We start from the raw sequence: 17,407 nt of genomic DNA on the forward strand, positions 1-17,407 counted from the left end.
AATTCCAAAACCAGTCATGAATGGCAGGATTCCATTGAGTATAAGCAAAAAGCTTCTGGCAAACAAAAACCAGCAATCAAGTGCTGCATTTTGTAATTTGCAATTAGCAGGTACAGTAGGTGTAAGTATAGATTTAATGCGAATCAAGATCTGCTATTCTGAATGCAATGTATCTGGAACATGTTTAGCATTCATACAGTATGTAATGAAGATATAATTTTCATATTTAACATGGAATTAATAGAATCTGTTATAATAAAAAGTCTCTCTATGTAACATTAAAATGTTTTAATCTAAATTAGTGCTAAAGAATTTAAACTTTAGCTTTTTTCTTGTTGAAAGTCAGAAGCTATAATAAGGTGATGAATTCATACCCATTCAAACAAAAAAAAATAGGAAAGCCTAAATATATCATCCTAAGTAGTATCCTTGCTCTATTTTTTAATGCAAACAAGATCTACACTGTTTTATTTTCTTTCAGGAAAATCAGAGACATATGTGGCCAAAGCTTTTCCCAGCTTCTCTAAAATTCTGCCAAACATCATTACTTCAGAGGGAGTCTATATTTTAGGGACTTATGTCATTGTCTTGTTATTGGGTCATTAAATTGCTCTAGACTGTTTTTTCTTTCTGGATGCTGGAAAATAACATGAATATAAGCTTTTGATAAGCATTTGGAATTGTCCATTTAAGTTTGCATGATATTACTGTATAAATATTTAAATAATGTATATATTTAAAGCAGTTTATAAAGTAAGCAGTTAAAAATTATGTTGCCATTTTTATTTCACCAACTCAACTCACACATTTATCCTCCAGCTTTATTATATTGTGAACATATTTGATTACAAAGGAAAGTCAGTCTTCTTGCTTGGTGACAAATATTTTTAGCCTTCTGTCAAAACCTAAATAAAAGACTAAGAATATCAAGAGACACTGATAGCTAAATATAATACCAGATAGTATATAAGAAATATTATGAGTAGAAACAATAATACTGTAATGAATATTCAAACTAATACAAAACATATTTTTCTCTTATTCTAAAACATAAAGGGAAGTTAAAGGATAAAGTTAAGAATAAGAGATTATGGAGAACATGCACCTAATGATAAAAATGTTTCAAAACCAAACATTAAACACACACACACATTCAGTAACTAAGAAAGGAAAGGCTTAATTCCGATAAAACACATTCTTAGTCAGAAATAATCTGTCAGGACTAAGTAGGCATAAAACAAAACAAATCCACTTGTAGTTAAAACAATAAAGGACGTTACAAAAAGAACAAGGCAGTGTTTCTAATGTGAGAAATAAATGCTTCAGATATGTGTTAGGTACTTAAGCACATCTTATTCTAGTATAATTGAAAAGTATTATAGGAATTATTATTATTATTATCATTATTATTAGACTGGGGACAGTGATAATGAAGAAAATTGATAATTTATGGTAGACGTACAGTACAGTAATACCTTAGGGCCTCAACATTAGTGAGGCTTCAGTGCAGAGAACTGCTGCAAAAAGCCAAATTCACATACTGTATAACCAAGTGCACCTCTATACTGTCTCATAATTTCCTATAATATGTACAGTAGCATCTATAGTTAAAAGACTTAAGTAACCTTTTCTTATAAAATGATAAAATAATAATGCATTGGATTTAAGTTAAATAAACTATCATTAATCAAAAAACATCCCTCCTCTACATCTAGTGGATACCTTTCTTTTTCTGGCGCTAAGATTAGCGCACCCCATTATAGTGAAAAAAGCAATAAAACTGTCAGTCAGCCTCTAATGTCGTCTCCAACCTCAAATTCCCCATTCTGCCGACACAGACCTGGGAGCATCTGTTACAATACAAAGATAAGACCACATTCAAATGCTTGGAGGTGGGTTCCGACATGCTGGTACATACAGTAGGTAGGTATACAGTAGGTGTACTTGCACCCTTCTATAAAAAGGGTGCAAGTGTGTACATGTTTCTGTCTGTGTGCTTCTTGTGACAGACTGGCTTCCCACCTGGGGTGTATCTTGCCTTGTGTCCGTTGCTTGCTGGGTTAGGCTCCGGCTACCTCCTGCAATCCTGTACTGGATGAGTAAATTAGAAAATGAACAAATAGACGGGAAGCTGGAATACTTTATAGAATTCACATCACTGTCTTGACAACAAAAAAAAAGCTATTCTGCCCTAAAAAAGAAGAATAAAGGAACCTGCTGTCCAGTTTTGAACAAGAGAACCTATCTAAAAAGACCTAAAAGAAGTAATAAATACTCTAATGACAACCCAAAGTCAACCCAAATTATTAATTTAGGTTAATGCATTAAGAACTGGAAGCATAAGCAGAAATTAACAGGAATAGCATTTAGTTCTCGAATCAGCCACTTTGTTGAAGCACACTAACTGGGATGTTTCCATAAATTCCTGGATTAGATTCTTGGATTGATAATATATTAAAAGCAAATGACCAAAATGGGCCATACAGCTGCTTAGCATTTACTGTATAACCTTTGTTAATTTCATACAGTACATGGCAACCCATAACCTTGCATACTGACATATAACATACTCTTCTTTAAGGTTTTTTTGTGATGAGTAGTTTTTTAGTGATCAAATGGGAACGTCTTTCCCACAGTGTTTTATTGTATTTTACTTTGCATTTTATTTGGGTGAAGAGTTTTTTTTTTTAAATGACTTTTGTCAACTCACTATGGAAGGCAAGGGTCTCCAAACCTGTCTTGAAGGCTTGGCGTGTCTGCAGATTTTCTAGGTCTTTTCTAGCACTAGGACAATAAGAACTGAGAAAGGTGTTAAATTGCTTAGAGTAAAACAAAGACAATCATAGTTAGATCATTAAGAGATTAATTGAAATAAAAGCCTTAAGACACATCAGTTCTCCAAGAGCAGGAGCACAGCAGACTTGTGATCAAAGGTATGTTTGCATGCTGCTGACATACAGCAAGGGATTTCATGACAGGTTACAAAGAAAGAGATAAATATTGTCACTAATTTTTAAGAAGTCTTTGTATTTCTTAATGTAAATTTAAAAATAATGTTATCTTTTTATGTATATTTTTGTGTATAATCTGGTTAAATATACATGTTTTCAGATCAAGGCATTGGTCCCACAGGTACAGTGCATACTGTATAATCGTTCAGTTTAAAACGTTTCATGAATCTACCTCCAAGATATACAGTATATGGTGGTCAGTCAGTCATGGTGTGGGCTGTAATTTGGATCACTTAACTAACACAAGTAATGCTCTAAGAATTAACTGCAACTTCTGTGTTATATACAATATCAGAATTCTCAAAGGACGTCCTGCAGCTTCTCATTTCAGTGGTTACTGCAATTTTGTATTGAGACCGGGGCACCTTCTAAAGTGACCTGTGCAACACAAAGATGGGAAAAGATTCATGGTACTACCTTTGCCAAATTAAAATAAAATCATTGTCAACCAGCTCCAGTGAGGTTGTATAAGATCCCCAACCAATCCCAGCAAATCCATTCTAGTATATGGCCAACACTAATACTGCATTCCCTTGCACATTTCACCAGAAAAAAAACATTCTCTTTCTTATCTACAAAACGTGTAAGTTTTTCCTACCTGGGGTATGACAAAGAATGAAAACAAAAGTATTAAATCAATTCAAAACATTCTATCAATGGATAATAAAACAGCACACAGACTTAAACTCTGTTGTCTATTCACTCATCATTTACATTCCCAGTAAAAAGTTGCCTAGCCTATAACAACATTTATATAGTTTTTCAGTCATTATGTCACAAATTACAGCTTTTGTTTGCATTGTTTTTAATTTTCTTAATGTAAATTTCACCACACTGCTGCTATTTATGAATGATGATCTAATATTCCAGTTAAATACCTTTAAAAATAGTTAAATTTGGAAAGGGAGGTTGGTGTGATATAAATTAGAGTCATAATTACTTGATTTTTCATGGTTTCTTCTGCAGTACTGGCAACTTATCAGTGTGAAATCATCTGGCACATTTCAATAGAAAACCATGAGATAGTCAATAGTAGTATGTCCAGGGTATACCTGTATGTACGATTCTGCTAGGTTAGTGTGTTTCTAAATTAATGCATCAGGGTGACATAAGAGCTCCCCTCACTAGACAGCATATCTTGAAATTCAGCATGCTGAATGACACTGGCACCAACTCTGTAAAAGCAATGTGTCATGAAGTTGAAACAGTGGAGAAAAGAAGAGTTTACACAGTATCAAGAATGTATGTCATTTCAGACATTGTGATTAGTTCAAATTAGTCTAAAATGAGTCTAAAACCTGACACTGGCTGCACACATACCAGATTATTGACCACGTTCACAAGTATTGTGCCCTTTGTATCTTTATTGATTTCCGAGATTCTTCACTGAGTGTATGAGGAGCTAAATGTCAAAGGCAAGGAAGTTCCTGGAGTTTAAAAAATACCACAAACCTCTTGCAGCTTTCCTATAATAAGAACAGCAATAGCTAACCAGAAATAATACCCATAACTCCCTAAAATGGGAAGAGATGGTACATTAAGTAAATTTCAAAACTCCTATATAAAAACACTCTACCAAATCAATAACTTTATGTAAACAAATACCTAACCCTAAATAGATTGATTGCTCTGTATTTTGTATTGGGTCTTATAAATAAGCAACAGATAAACATTGTCTGACTAGATTTTCTTGGAAGGGAAAAACAAACACCACAAAGGCCCATACAGTATGTCAAAAAAAGTCTTATGGTAATGAAAAGGTGATGCTATTCCTTCATATAAATCAGCAGTGATAACATGGTAAAAAATATTGTTTTATGTGTCCATCATTTATTATAAGGTGTTTTATTTCCAAAGTTTTATTTTATATATTTCTTCTCAGTTGCTCAAATTTCAGTGTGAAACTAAACGTTATAATGAATATAAAAACAGCACCATGTTCTTTTATAATCTACTTATAATCTATAATATATTTCATTCTGCAGATTCTAAAACATTAGTGCTTTAAATCAGTTTTACTTCCTTCATATATTTCATAAGCAATATATTATCGATAAAGGTTTTATGTTTATTTTTGTGTGTAAACATAATGCATCTTTAAATGAGTACACACAATTTTTACTGTAAGACTAATTTATCCATTTATACAGCAATCTAGTAAAACTCCATTAATTCTTCCATTTTCTAAATGCTTTAGCCAATTCAGGGTTATGAGAGAGACAGGGTCTGTCCCATCAAGCAATGGGTGCAAGGTGAAATACAACCTGGATGGATACAACCTCCTCCATCGCAGGATACACACAGACACACACTGACACTAAGCACAATTTTCCCAGAAGCCAATTAACGTACCAGTATGTCTTTGGACTTTGGGAGGAAACCAGAGCACCCAGCAAACACAGGCGGAATATACTGTACAAACTCTATGCAGATGGCACCTGAAATCCAGAATTGAAGACGGTGATCCAGTGCTGAAGACAGCAATGCTAATCAGCCAAGTGAGTTAAAACCAAAGATTGAAGTACTACATACACTATCCTTTTGTAATTACAATTGGACCAAACTATCGAAAAAGGTGTTAGATACTAGTTATATAGTACAACGATGCAGTATGATGTTAAAGATTAGGATATTTGCACTAGATATTTTCTTTGAAAAAAATATTTCAAAGTAATGTTCAAAGTAACTTTCATTAATATCCTGACAAATGCCTTTCTCTCGTTAGAATTAGAATGCACCTGGAAGTATAACCTGCAGTATACAGTATGAATACATTTGTGATTTACATCAAACTATTTTACAGCTGGAGGAATCCAGGGCCTAGCTTTATACATTTAAATATAAAACAGACCCACATGAGATGGAGTTGTGATAGGGAGGAGCATTACTCTGCTTAAAACATAAATCAGACTGCTTTGAAGTATATAACAAAAGTCTATTTTATAAATAACTCTATTACAAATGTTGCTTAAAGACATTAGATTTTCCAATGGTACAAGTCAAGCAGAAAAGATTAACATTCTTGACTATGCAGGCAATAAATACTCATCTCTCCGCATGTGCATCATAATGAATAAATTATGCAAAGTAACAAAGTCCAGCAAACCATGACAACTTTGACTTGACAAGCAAACAAGCACAAAATGAGAAAATACCATATGTTACTTACAGTAAACAGATGCAGGACAAGCTGCAAATTAAATTTCTGTCACTCCTATCATACAATGGGAATTCCCTTGCTATGCTTTCTTTAAATACTTGTAAGAATGACACAGAGGTGAAAATAAACTACTTTTTGAGATGACTTACTTTTACAAAGAGCATTGCAAACTAAAATGTGTCTTGGTGAAGACAAAAGAGAAATGCAAGTAGCTAATATAATCACCAGGCTCTATATTCTCCACTTACTTTCCAATATGCATCCACTGGAAGATACATTGAAAACAAGAGCTTCACAAATTTGACGGCAATTTAACATAAATTAAAATAACATTATCTATACTTGTCCTGAAATGTTTACCCATTTGTTCTGAAATCCATCAAAATTAATTTCTCTTATAGTCAGATCACTCTTTTTTTGGGAGACCAGAACCAAGTTCATATATTCTAAATGTACAGTAATTGTTCAACTTCTAGTGAACTGCAGAACAATACAATTATAATTATAATGCTAATAGCTGTACCATTGTAATTACTATAATTGATTACAGATCCAGTAATAAACAGCCCTATTTATTTTTTACATAATTTCATAACTAAACAAGATATGTTGCTAAACAAGAAAAACAACTACCTGCTTGCAAAAGTACACTACTGATATGCTGCATAAATATAGCCATAGTTCTAAGTGAACCTCCAGGGATATTGAAAAAGCCTCAGTCATGTCTGACTATAGAAAATGGATAAAGAACTCTTCTTCATTCCACTCATTATTCAGAACCAATCAATTCACATCACCTCTGCACTAGCTCCTTAGTACAATTTGCTTAGTGAGGGAACAGCCTCATCATTATAGCCAGGCTGGTCATTACCTCAGTCAAGCAGGTTAATGTCAAATCATATTGATTACTCACACACTACACCACTCTATACTAGAGATATACTGTAAATTACTAGACAAAGTTAATTATATGTTTTTTTAGAAATTACTACAATTCCAAAAGATAATAAAAAATAATCCAAACTTACAAAATAGATGGTGATAATGATCGGTTTATTTCTAGAATATAGTAGCGTGCATCTGAACACAAGAAGAAAAGGTCATTCTGGTTTTATTAAAAGGAAAACTAAATTCACAGTAATACTACAATGGATGAGCCAGCAACCTTTACCGTGGCCTCCAAATTGTCCCCATGTATGATTGGCTTGCACTTGCCCTGTGATGGAATGATGTCCTATCCAGGGTGTACCCTGCATTGTACTTGTTGCTTTCTGGGTAGGCTATGGCTTCCCGTGACACCATATGTTATAAAGCAGTTTGGCAAAAGATATGACATGATATGACTACAATGGACATTTGCTGGAAATAAAATGAAATATAATTGTAGACCATCGCAAAACATGAAGGGTGTTTAACCAATCTGACCCATTCTGTAAGATTACTGACACCTTCATGAAATATGTTTAAACATTGCATACTAAAGGGCAATAGCAATGTGATTAGGAATTAGACCACAAAAAATCTACTTAAATGGAACAATGGAATTCATTAGAAAGTAATACAGTAAACTGAAATAAAATCCAAAAACAGAAGATTTAAACTAACGATTTAACTAATTACCCTAAAATTATATCTAACAATTTAGTCAGCAAATTCTTTTTACCTTAGAACTCAAATGTAAAATATACAGTAAATTTGTCTAAAGCTGATGCCTCATGTTCAAGAGAACAGACTATGGGGTTTAATCAGCACATACTAATTCATGAATGTGGTTCTTCATATACTCATATTTTTATGTAACTGAAAAAAGCTGTTTTTTTAGAAAAAAAACATCTTGTGTGAAAGAAGAAATATTGTTAATAAAAGCTGGAATGAAAATGACACTAAAATAAAAATGTACTGAGAAACCAATAACATTGTATAAAAAGAGCCATTAAAAAAAAATTCATTAAACAATGACTACATCAAGCCCCAATGATAAGATGTTGACTTAGTGTAAATCACAAAAACTGATGGAATTCGAAAATGCAAGATAGGACAGAAGAAATTATTCTGTCATACAGTATGTTAGAACACAGGATATACATTCCAATGTATTATTTTTCCAATATTAACGCACAATACTTTAATTTTTCTACACTTTCAGGATGCATAAGACATTTTATGTAATTCTATTTAAAATTAAATTGCTGTATGAGCACTTCATGTCTAAATGAGTACTGCACTGAAGGGTCATTGATCTAATCAGAGTTCAAATCTAACCTTAGGGAATGGCTTTCTATGCTCTGATAAGCTCCTATTCAAGCTGTGCCAGGGTTTAGGTTTAGCTTTGAAGAGCACCAAACCGGAGATCAATGATGTTCCAGAAATCTTGATGAGATTTAGATACTGATTCCTTAGAGAAAAGTGTATTGCACCATTGAACACAATCCCAAAGGTTTTGTTGTTAAGTCTATTAAAGTCCCTCTTCAATACCTCTGGGCATAACAAACATGGATCCCTCTTTTATATAGATACCTTCTGTATTATTGCTGTTGTTATTTACATGTCCTTTATTTACACAAAAGGATTATACGCTGAGTACTTGGAAAACAGTATGCAAATGTGTAATTATAATGGAACAGTCTTGGGAAGATGTCTTAACATTTGGTTATCCACTATTTTTAGTGATGCATGGTACAAGTATCTACCTGAGAACATAAACAGATGCTTTTCTGTCTTCCAATATCTGAAATTGAGCAGTTAGCCTATATACAGTGCCTTGCGAAAGTATTCGGCCCCCTTGAACTTTTCAACCTTTTGCCACATTTCAGGCTTCAAACATAAAGATATAATTTTTTTATTTTATGTGAAGAATCACCAACAAGTGGGACACAATTGTGAAGTGGAACGAAATCTATTGGATTTTTGAAACTTTTTTAACTAATAAAAAAATGAAAAGTGGGGCGTGCAAAATTATTCGGCCCCCTTGCGTTAATACTTTGTAGAGCCACCTTTTGCTGCGATTACAGCTGCAAGTCGCTTGGGGTATGTCTCTATCAGTTTTGCACATCGAGAGACTGAAATTCTTGCCCATTCTTCCTTGCAAAACAGCTCGAGCTCAGTGAGGTTGGATGGAGAGCGTTTGTGAACAGCAGTTTTCAGCTCTTTCCACAGATTCTCGATTGGATTCAGGTCTGGACTTTGACTTGGCCATTCAAACACCTGGATACGTTTATTTGTGAACCATTCCTTTGTAGATTTTGCTGTATGTTTGGGATCATTGTCTTGTTGGAAGATAAATCTCCGTCCCAGTTTCAGGTCTTTTGCAGACTCCAACAGGTTTTCATCCAGAATGGTCCTGTATTTGGCTGCATCCATCTTCCCCTCAATTTTAACCATCTTCCCTGTCCCTGCTGAAGAAAAGCAGGCCCAAACCATGATGCTGCCACCACCATGTTTGACAGTGGGGATGGTGTGTTGAGGGTGATGAGCTGTGTTGCTTTTACGCCAAACATATCGTTTTGCATTGTGGCCAAAAAGTTCGATTTTGGTTTCATCTGACCAGAGCACCTTCTTCCACATGTTTGGGGTGTCTCCCAGGTGGCTTGTGGCAAACTTTAGACGAGACTTTTTATGGATATCTTTGAGAAATGGCTTTCTTCTTGCCACTCTTCCATAAAGGCCAGATTTGTGCAGTGTAAGACTGATTGTTGTCCTATGGACAGACTCTCCCACCTCAGCTGTAGTTCTCTGCAGTTCATCCAGAGTGATCATGGGCCTCTTGGCTGCATCTCTGATCAGTCTTCTCCTTGTCTGAGCTGAAAGTTTAGAGGGACGGCCAGGTCTTGGTAGATTTGCAGTGGTCTGATACTCCTTCCATTTCAAGATGATCGCTTGCACAGTGCTCCTTGGGATGTTTGAAGCTTGGGAAATCTTTTTGTATCCAAATCCGGCTTTAAACTTCTCCACAACAGTATTACGGACCTGCCTGGTGTGTTCCTTGGTCTTCATGATGCTCTCTGCGCTTTCAACAGAACCTTGAGACTATCACAGAGCAGGTGCATTTATACAGAGACTTGATTACACACAGGTGGATTCTATTTATCACCATCAGTCATTTAGGACAACATTGGATCATTCAGAGATCCTCGCTGAACTTCTGGAGTGAGTTTGCTGCACTGAAAGTAAAGGGGCCGAATAATTTTGCACGCCCCACTTTTCATTTTTTTATTAGTTAAAAAAGTTTCAAAAATCCAATAGATTTCGTTCCACTTCACAATTGTGTCCCACTTGTTGGTGATTCTTCACATAAAATAAAAAAATTATATCTTTATGTTTGAAGCCTGAAATGTGGCAAAAGGTTGAAAAGTTCAAGGGGGCCGAATACTTTCGCAAGGCACTGTATGTCATCAAATGTTCTGACAATTGTGGTATAGAAATGATAAATTTATGGATATGGATATTGGATATTCTGGGGAGGCCACAAGCAGTATTACATGATAGAATGGCAGGTTATAGATTCATCTCAATTTGATTTTTGGTATTTGTGAAGATGAAGTCACAACCTACTATACAATTCAAATTAATAGCAAAAATATTTAATCAGTGACAAATAACTATCACCCCAATAAAAACCCTAAAACATACATCTATCCTTCAGATTCAAACTCATGAAATTATGCAATATATGTGAAGCTGTTGATCTAAGTACTTGGAAAAAATGTCCCAGTCCAATCCCAGTCTTTGGGATTCTTATGCAGATCCAACATGGTTTGGCCAAATGAGTGAGTTGACAACTTTAATGATATGCAGTGCCTTGCAAAAGTATTCAGATCCTTTAAGTTTTCAAATGTTTTTGGATTACAATGTTTAAAGACAAAATGACTTATTTGTGAGTAGATATCTTAAAGAAAGTCAAAAGCTGAAATATTCTGGTCACATAAGTATTCAGACCTCTGTGATGTGGTACAGTAGCTCTAAATCAAGGTGAATTCATTTTTTAGTCCAAGCACATTATTTGGTGTAGGCTTGTAATATTTTGGCCATCAAATCCAGATATGTTGTGATTTCAATTGGACCAAAATGTCTGAGATCAAAAGAAAAAATAATTTATATTAATTATACGTCAGAACTAAAATGCTAAAATGTTAAGACTTATGGTGTCGAGAAAGAAAATGTAAACCCCTCCAGGTTGGTCCATATTCTTGCATATGAATGTTTTCATAAAACAAAAATATAACTTGAGTAAAAAATAACAAAAAACTTAGATATATTTGAAATATTTAATTAAAATGATCCAAAGTACATATCCTTATATTCAGTAACTGCTGGCAATTCCATGAGAAGCAATGACTTCAACTAGACTTAGAATAGCTGCTTTTATGATTTTTACGCCCATTCTTCCTTGAATGACTGCTTCATGTCAGTGGCAATTGAGGGTTTCCTTGCATGTCTAGCTCACTTCAGGTCTTGCCATAATATTTTAATGGGGTTTAGGGCCAGACTTTGACTTAGCCAATCCATAATGTAAATCTCCTTCTTCAATTCTTCAGTTCCTGTTGTACTGCAGATATGTTTGTACAGTATGTTTAGGATCATTTTGGAACTCATCTACATTTGATGTGTGGATGATTTCTTCCAGAGTTTGTTTCAAGACCAAATTTATGTTCTTGTGAATGATGCAAGCTGGGCCCTGAGACAGGATGAGGTTCTTCTGTTGGAAGGCAGTGTTTGAGGTAAAAAACTTCTATTTTTAACTTAGCTGTCCAAAGATCATTCTGGAAGATCATTCTAAGGAATCTTCTGGATTGCCCAATTGTTCATTGGCAAACTTGGTGATTTCGTTCAAGCAAATCTGACATGTAAACCTTCCCTTTCAGTCTTTTCCCAGTGGCTGAAGCATGAATGCTGATATGTTCTGCCACAAGAGAGTCCTAAAGATTCTTAAACAATACTTTTTGTTTCTGTGTAACCTCCTGGTTTATGCTCTGGACTGCTTTTAGCAAGATGGTGCTTTTAGTAAGATGACCAGTCCTCGACAGAGTCAATGCGGTCTTGGAAATGTTCAATTTTTATACTGTCTGGCAGAGGAAGTATAGAGCTCCAAATGTTTAGAAATGTTTTTGTCCCACCAACTATTCTTTTTGTAAAAAAAAAAATCATATTTGGATCATGGCTTAATGTTCTCCAGTAACATGTGCTGTATACTGAAAACCAAACTCACAATGTTACTGAACTTTATGTACAACAGGGTTACCCAAACACCTTGGTAACTGTTTGTCCAATTATTTCAAATCCTGATTACTCCCTTAAATATGCTTAGTAATGGCTCACATAAACTGAATCTTAATAAATCTTCTTTTTTTCTACTTCATACACCACTGCATCTCATAAAACATTGATTGAGGTTAAATATCAACCCTTTAGGTTATTTAAGAAAAGACTGTGTTTGATTCAACAATGGTAGGAAATTATGACTCTCATTATTTTTGGGATTCTTAAACCTTTTTCTGGTGCCGTAAATCTTACAGTAGCATGGACACCTTCTCAAAATTAAGAAAGGTTACATGAAGAAGAGATATTTTAACCCATCTCTTGAGTAATAAAAATGCTATTGTGAATTAAACATGTTTTTGTTCTAAGGAATTTATTTTTTTGATAGCACTGAGCAACTGTGTTAGCATGAAATAGGAATTGAGTCATCTTATTTGCATACTTTGCACTAACTAGCTTAAAGGATTAAACACAAAAGGTCTGAGTTTCAACATAGCAAAACAACACCTCTGTCTGAATATAAAGCATTGTACCACAAAATATTTGGAGCTCTATCCCATTCATGAATAGAGTAAACACATAGTAGGAGAATAATACTATACTTTTATACAAGCTTCTCTAAATAATTGTTAGAGTGAAATATCATCCTATGAGCTGAACAGAGAAGACTATTAGAGGACCTGACATAAGTATTCAAAATTCTTAAAGACACAGACAAAGACAGCTCACGTTAGAAATAACAGTGAAACGTGGGGGTGCAAGTGGAAAATGTGGCAGTGCATTTTAAACCAAGAACAAGTTGCAATTCTTTACCCGAAGGGCTGTGAGAGTATGGAACAAGCTACCCAGCCATGTTGTTGCAGAAAACCTGGCTTCTTTCAACATTTTCAGTATACTGTACATTTAATCATCTACTTACAGTATATGCTTACTACTAAATGGTCACCTTTTGTTTGTAACCTTCCATATTTTTAAAAACATAATCAATTGTGTTTCTTCTCCCTTTCTTCCCTATGATACAAATGTCTTCTTCTGCATAATTTTAATCGACAAATACAGTATATGTGCTTACACAAAACTGAATTACATAGACACACCTGAAGATGGACAGACATTATCTTCGTGCATCGCTGAAAACTGACAAGTACCATAAAACCAAAATTTGACTTTTTTTTTAAAGAAAACCTCACTTGAGTCATGCATTTCATTTTTCCTCAGATACACCTTAAAAACAACAAATCCGTTTTAAAGTTGAAAAAAAAACATATAATTTTCTAAAACAAATGAAATAGCTTCCAACATTCTCTGTGGCTTCTCTTGACATACATTCTGAAAATATATTCTTTTGTTTTGCTTCAGTTATTTCTTTTCTTATGTTAAGAGTGACTGATTGACTGATGTACAGTATTTATTTGTTAATTTTATTATTGAAATTTAGTTCTGCCTGGTCCCATTATTAACTGCTACAAGTTCATGAAAGAAACTGTCTAGTACTGTACTAAAGTATGAATAATTAACAATGTATTGCCAAATATATAATTTCTGGTGTTTGTTGTACACAGACAATGTTCAGAGCAAAGTCGGTACAACTCAAATACATTAATTTATAAAATTACCTGTAAGATAGAAACTTAGTAAATTTAAAAATTTGGCAATGCACTATTAAGTTTTAATACATGAAAAACACAAGAAATGTGTAAAAAACATCTAGAACATGCGTCTTTACTGACATACCTGTACAAGTGAATTTGTAATAATGAAAGTGAAGGAAATACTCAGGACAAAAATTACATGCAATATCATCTACAGTATCCTTATGTTTGCTTTACATAGACTGATTAACAATCACATACACATTATTTAATCATATTTCATCAGTTGGAGGCTAACATTTGTAAGTTGTATGGAAGGATTTTGAACAATATAATAAGAAGTGCTGACATTCTTGTATTACTTTATTTAGTATTATTTTAGTTTTCTACAAAAAGCAGAAATGAGTAATTCACTTAAACCCATTACATCTTTATATCTTATAATACTTAGATACATACTTAGTGTACTGACCTTAGTAAGAAGTTATGACACTTAAGAGCATCATTTCTAAGACAAATCAGTAAATTAATGCATTTGAATATGCCAAAGACCTGCCTTTCTTGATATTAATCTCTTGATCATTTACTATATAAGTAGCCATAAAACAGGCTCAGATGTTTTCAACCAGTGGTCCAGGGACCCCTTGAGGTCCCCAGAAACTTAGTAAAACTATTTTAGTGATGTGTGAAATTAACAGACTCTGGATTTTTTCAACATTTATGGTTGTTATGCTCATCTACATTTTCATTTTTAATATTAACAATAGCTAAACTTATAACAAGAAAAGAATGCAATGTGATTTCTTAAGACACTGTCCTTATTTAGGGGACATTATTGGAAATGGGTCCCCTTGCACAAAAGCACCAAGTTAAATGCTTCCTTTCAATCCATGTTCTAATTAACAGTGGTCAGCACACCAGCTGGTCCCATTACCAACTTAAAAGCATTAGAGAGAAATAAGTTGTCATTCTTATAATAAATCATTCCAAGTAAATAAGCTTTGTCTATTCACTACCATTAATATACACTTTTATCTAAATAATCAATCAGAATTTCACCAACATACAGTACCACTATTGCTGTTGGTACTGCATCTGTAAGGGTCCTACTGTTGATTCATTCCATTAAGAGATGAATAATATTAATTTTCAAACACGAAAACAAACTATCAGTTTCAAAGGTATACTTTTCATAGAAGTTCACAACAGTTAAATAAAATGCACATAGCTTAGACCATTACCCACGCAGTATTATTCACAGCTCCAATTTAAATGGAAAACTTAAATCATTTCCACAAATACAGTACCTTTCCTATACCATTTTCCGGTGACATTTTTTTTTCTTTCTGGATTCTGCATTGCTCTAGAATTAACCTTAAAAAATATGGCTTAAAACCACTTTCATCAAAATTGCCAGGCATATAGTGTCACAGCGAGGCGAGCTATCTGTGGTACACTGTGCATATCAATACGACTGTATTATATCGTTAAATATATTTTCATAGAAAACAATATTGGTGCTAACAGGCTTTAAAAACATAATGACTTTTTGCTAAATTTCACTATTTGGAAACCTCACCATGGAGTGCAGCAACGGTCTGAAGCAGATTCCGAGCAGGCAGGTAAATAACTACACACCCCTTCACCCTTGTAGAGATGCATGCCACATGCCAGAATGGGTATTGCAGAAAGAACTTACCAGACCGTAGGCGCAGCTCAGGGCTGAACAGCACAGAATAATGCTCAAACTGTGTAGCAGTAGAGTAGATCCCATAACTAAACCAACTAAATCGAACCTCCAACAACCGCTGGAATAAAGTAACTTCATATGGTTTGATAGCCACTTAAAAATGTTTTCACTGACGTTTTCATCCACTTAAATCGGAGCCAGAGAACCGGTCATCTTTTTGCATCCATTCTGTTTCCCCATAACGTAGACGATCGTGGCTTGTACAATTATTAAAATAATCTCTAGGCTGCTTTTTTTTTTTCAAATCTGCAACACATTTAGTCTGCGCTGAGACTCTTTATTTCTCTGCATCTGTCTGTTTTGCAAAAATCACATCCATATGTCAAAACTGTTATTTATTTCCTTCTCGTTCTGCGGTGGGAAGTTCAAATGATTCTTTGTGGAGAAGAAACCAGTACTTTATTTTTAGATCTTTTAATTTTCCTTCTGCCGTACTTTCATTTCAAAGAATGTTACTTTTAAACTTGTTTTCTCTTAAAACAAGAGAGATCAAAATGCGGATCTGCTATTTAGTAAATTGAATACACGTTACAAAAATTATAGGGTTGAAAACTGCACGCTAATTACATGCTGTAGGGATCAGCGTCAAATTTGAAGAAAAAGAAATAAGACCATTTTTGCACATACAAGGTCAATATAAAAACAAAATACATATTACAGCTGGCATCTATAAAACATTTTAGATCTCGAAAAAAGATTGCTTTGCATTCTGATCAGCTGTTGAATCACGAATCACGTTAGCTCATAATCAAAACAGTCAATAATTAGTGTCCACTTGAAGATCCGGAACATAGTTCATGTATTCTTTGTACGATAAAAAGACTTTCTTCTTATATTCTGACAGAAAGTCTTCATAACACAAGTTAAAGCTTCTTCACATTAGCCACACTACTTCAAGAAACATAAACCTCTTTCATTCACAGTAAATGTTAGGTTCGGGGGCTCTCCAGTTGCAGATGATTTAAAAACAGGAAAAAAATCTTTCGCAGCAGTATTGCATATCCTCAAAAAAGTAGAAACTGACAAAGATGAAGTTTGCCACTTTCAAACCGAAGTTTAAAACTTAAATCCTTAACCATCAGTAGGAGGCGCTTCCATTTACTGAAGGTACGTGTGCAGTTTTTTTTTCGGTTTAAACCGTTTTGCAGAGCAGGCAAGGGGATATGCAGCTACTGTACATCTTGTTTAATCATACTAGTGTGCATGTGTTGTATTCGTAAGGAAACTCGTTTATCATAATTATCTGCTTGTACTGCAATTAGTTTAACATGTTTTCATTACTCTATGGAAAAAAAAGACAAAGCCCTTTTCCAAAGGAAACACGAAAGTTAAATTTCCACAGCTTTAAGTCAGAATCCTCCTGCAAATGGTTATAAACCCCCCAGCTCCGTTTGGTTCTCTGTGCCTTTCTCGAGTAGTAGGGACAGAAAGAGGCAGATATTAAAGGGAAGCATGACAGGACCCGATTGGTTCATAGTGTCTTCCATGTGATACAAGCACTGACTTCAAATGACATCTTTTCCCACCCCTTTGCCACTGACACATTCATACATTGTGTTACAGAGTTCTGAAAATCTTCATACAGGCTGGTTTTATCGGCTTTTTGCAGATTTTAAGGTTCGAAGGACACATTATTTCA

At 34.3% G+C, this 17,407-nt stretch overlaps 1 protein-coding gene across 2 annotated transcripts in view; it reads right to left on the reverse strand.

Annotated features, from left to right (window-relative positions):
• The window catches only part of pth1r (parathyroid hormone 1 receptor), a 140,360-nt gene extending 123,198 nt beyond the window's left edge, over nt 1-17,162 (reverse strand). Inside the window, exon 1 of one of the 2 annotated variants that reach the window (XM_015354107.2) lies at nt 15,718-17,162. In XM_015354107.2, the coding sequence (XP_015209593.1) occupies nt 15,718-15,846 (129 nt within the window). In that variant the 5' untranslated portion in view covers nt 15,847-17,162. Of the gene's footprint in view, nt 1-15,597; nt 15,666-15,717 lie in introns of those variants that run through there. The other variant, XM_015354108.2, reaches the window with a different exon arrangement.
• Between the last annotated feature and the right edge of the window lie 245 nt (nt 17,163-17,407).

Source organism: Lepisosteus oculatus, chromosome 6, assembly GCF_040954835.1.
Source record: "Lepisosteus oculatus isolate fLepOcu1 chromosome 6, fLepOcu1.hap2, whole genome shotgun sequence".
NCBI classification, from domain to species: domain Eukaryota; kingdom Metazoa; phylum Chordata; class Actinopteri; order Semionotiformes; family Lepisosteidae; genus Lepisosteus; species Lepisosteus oculatus.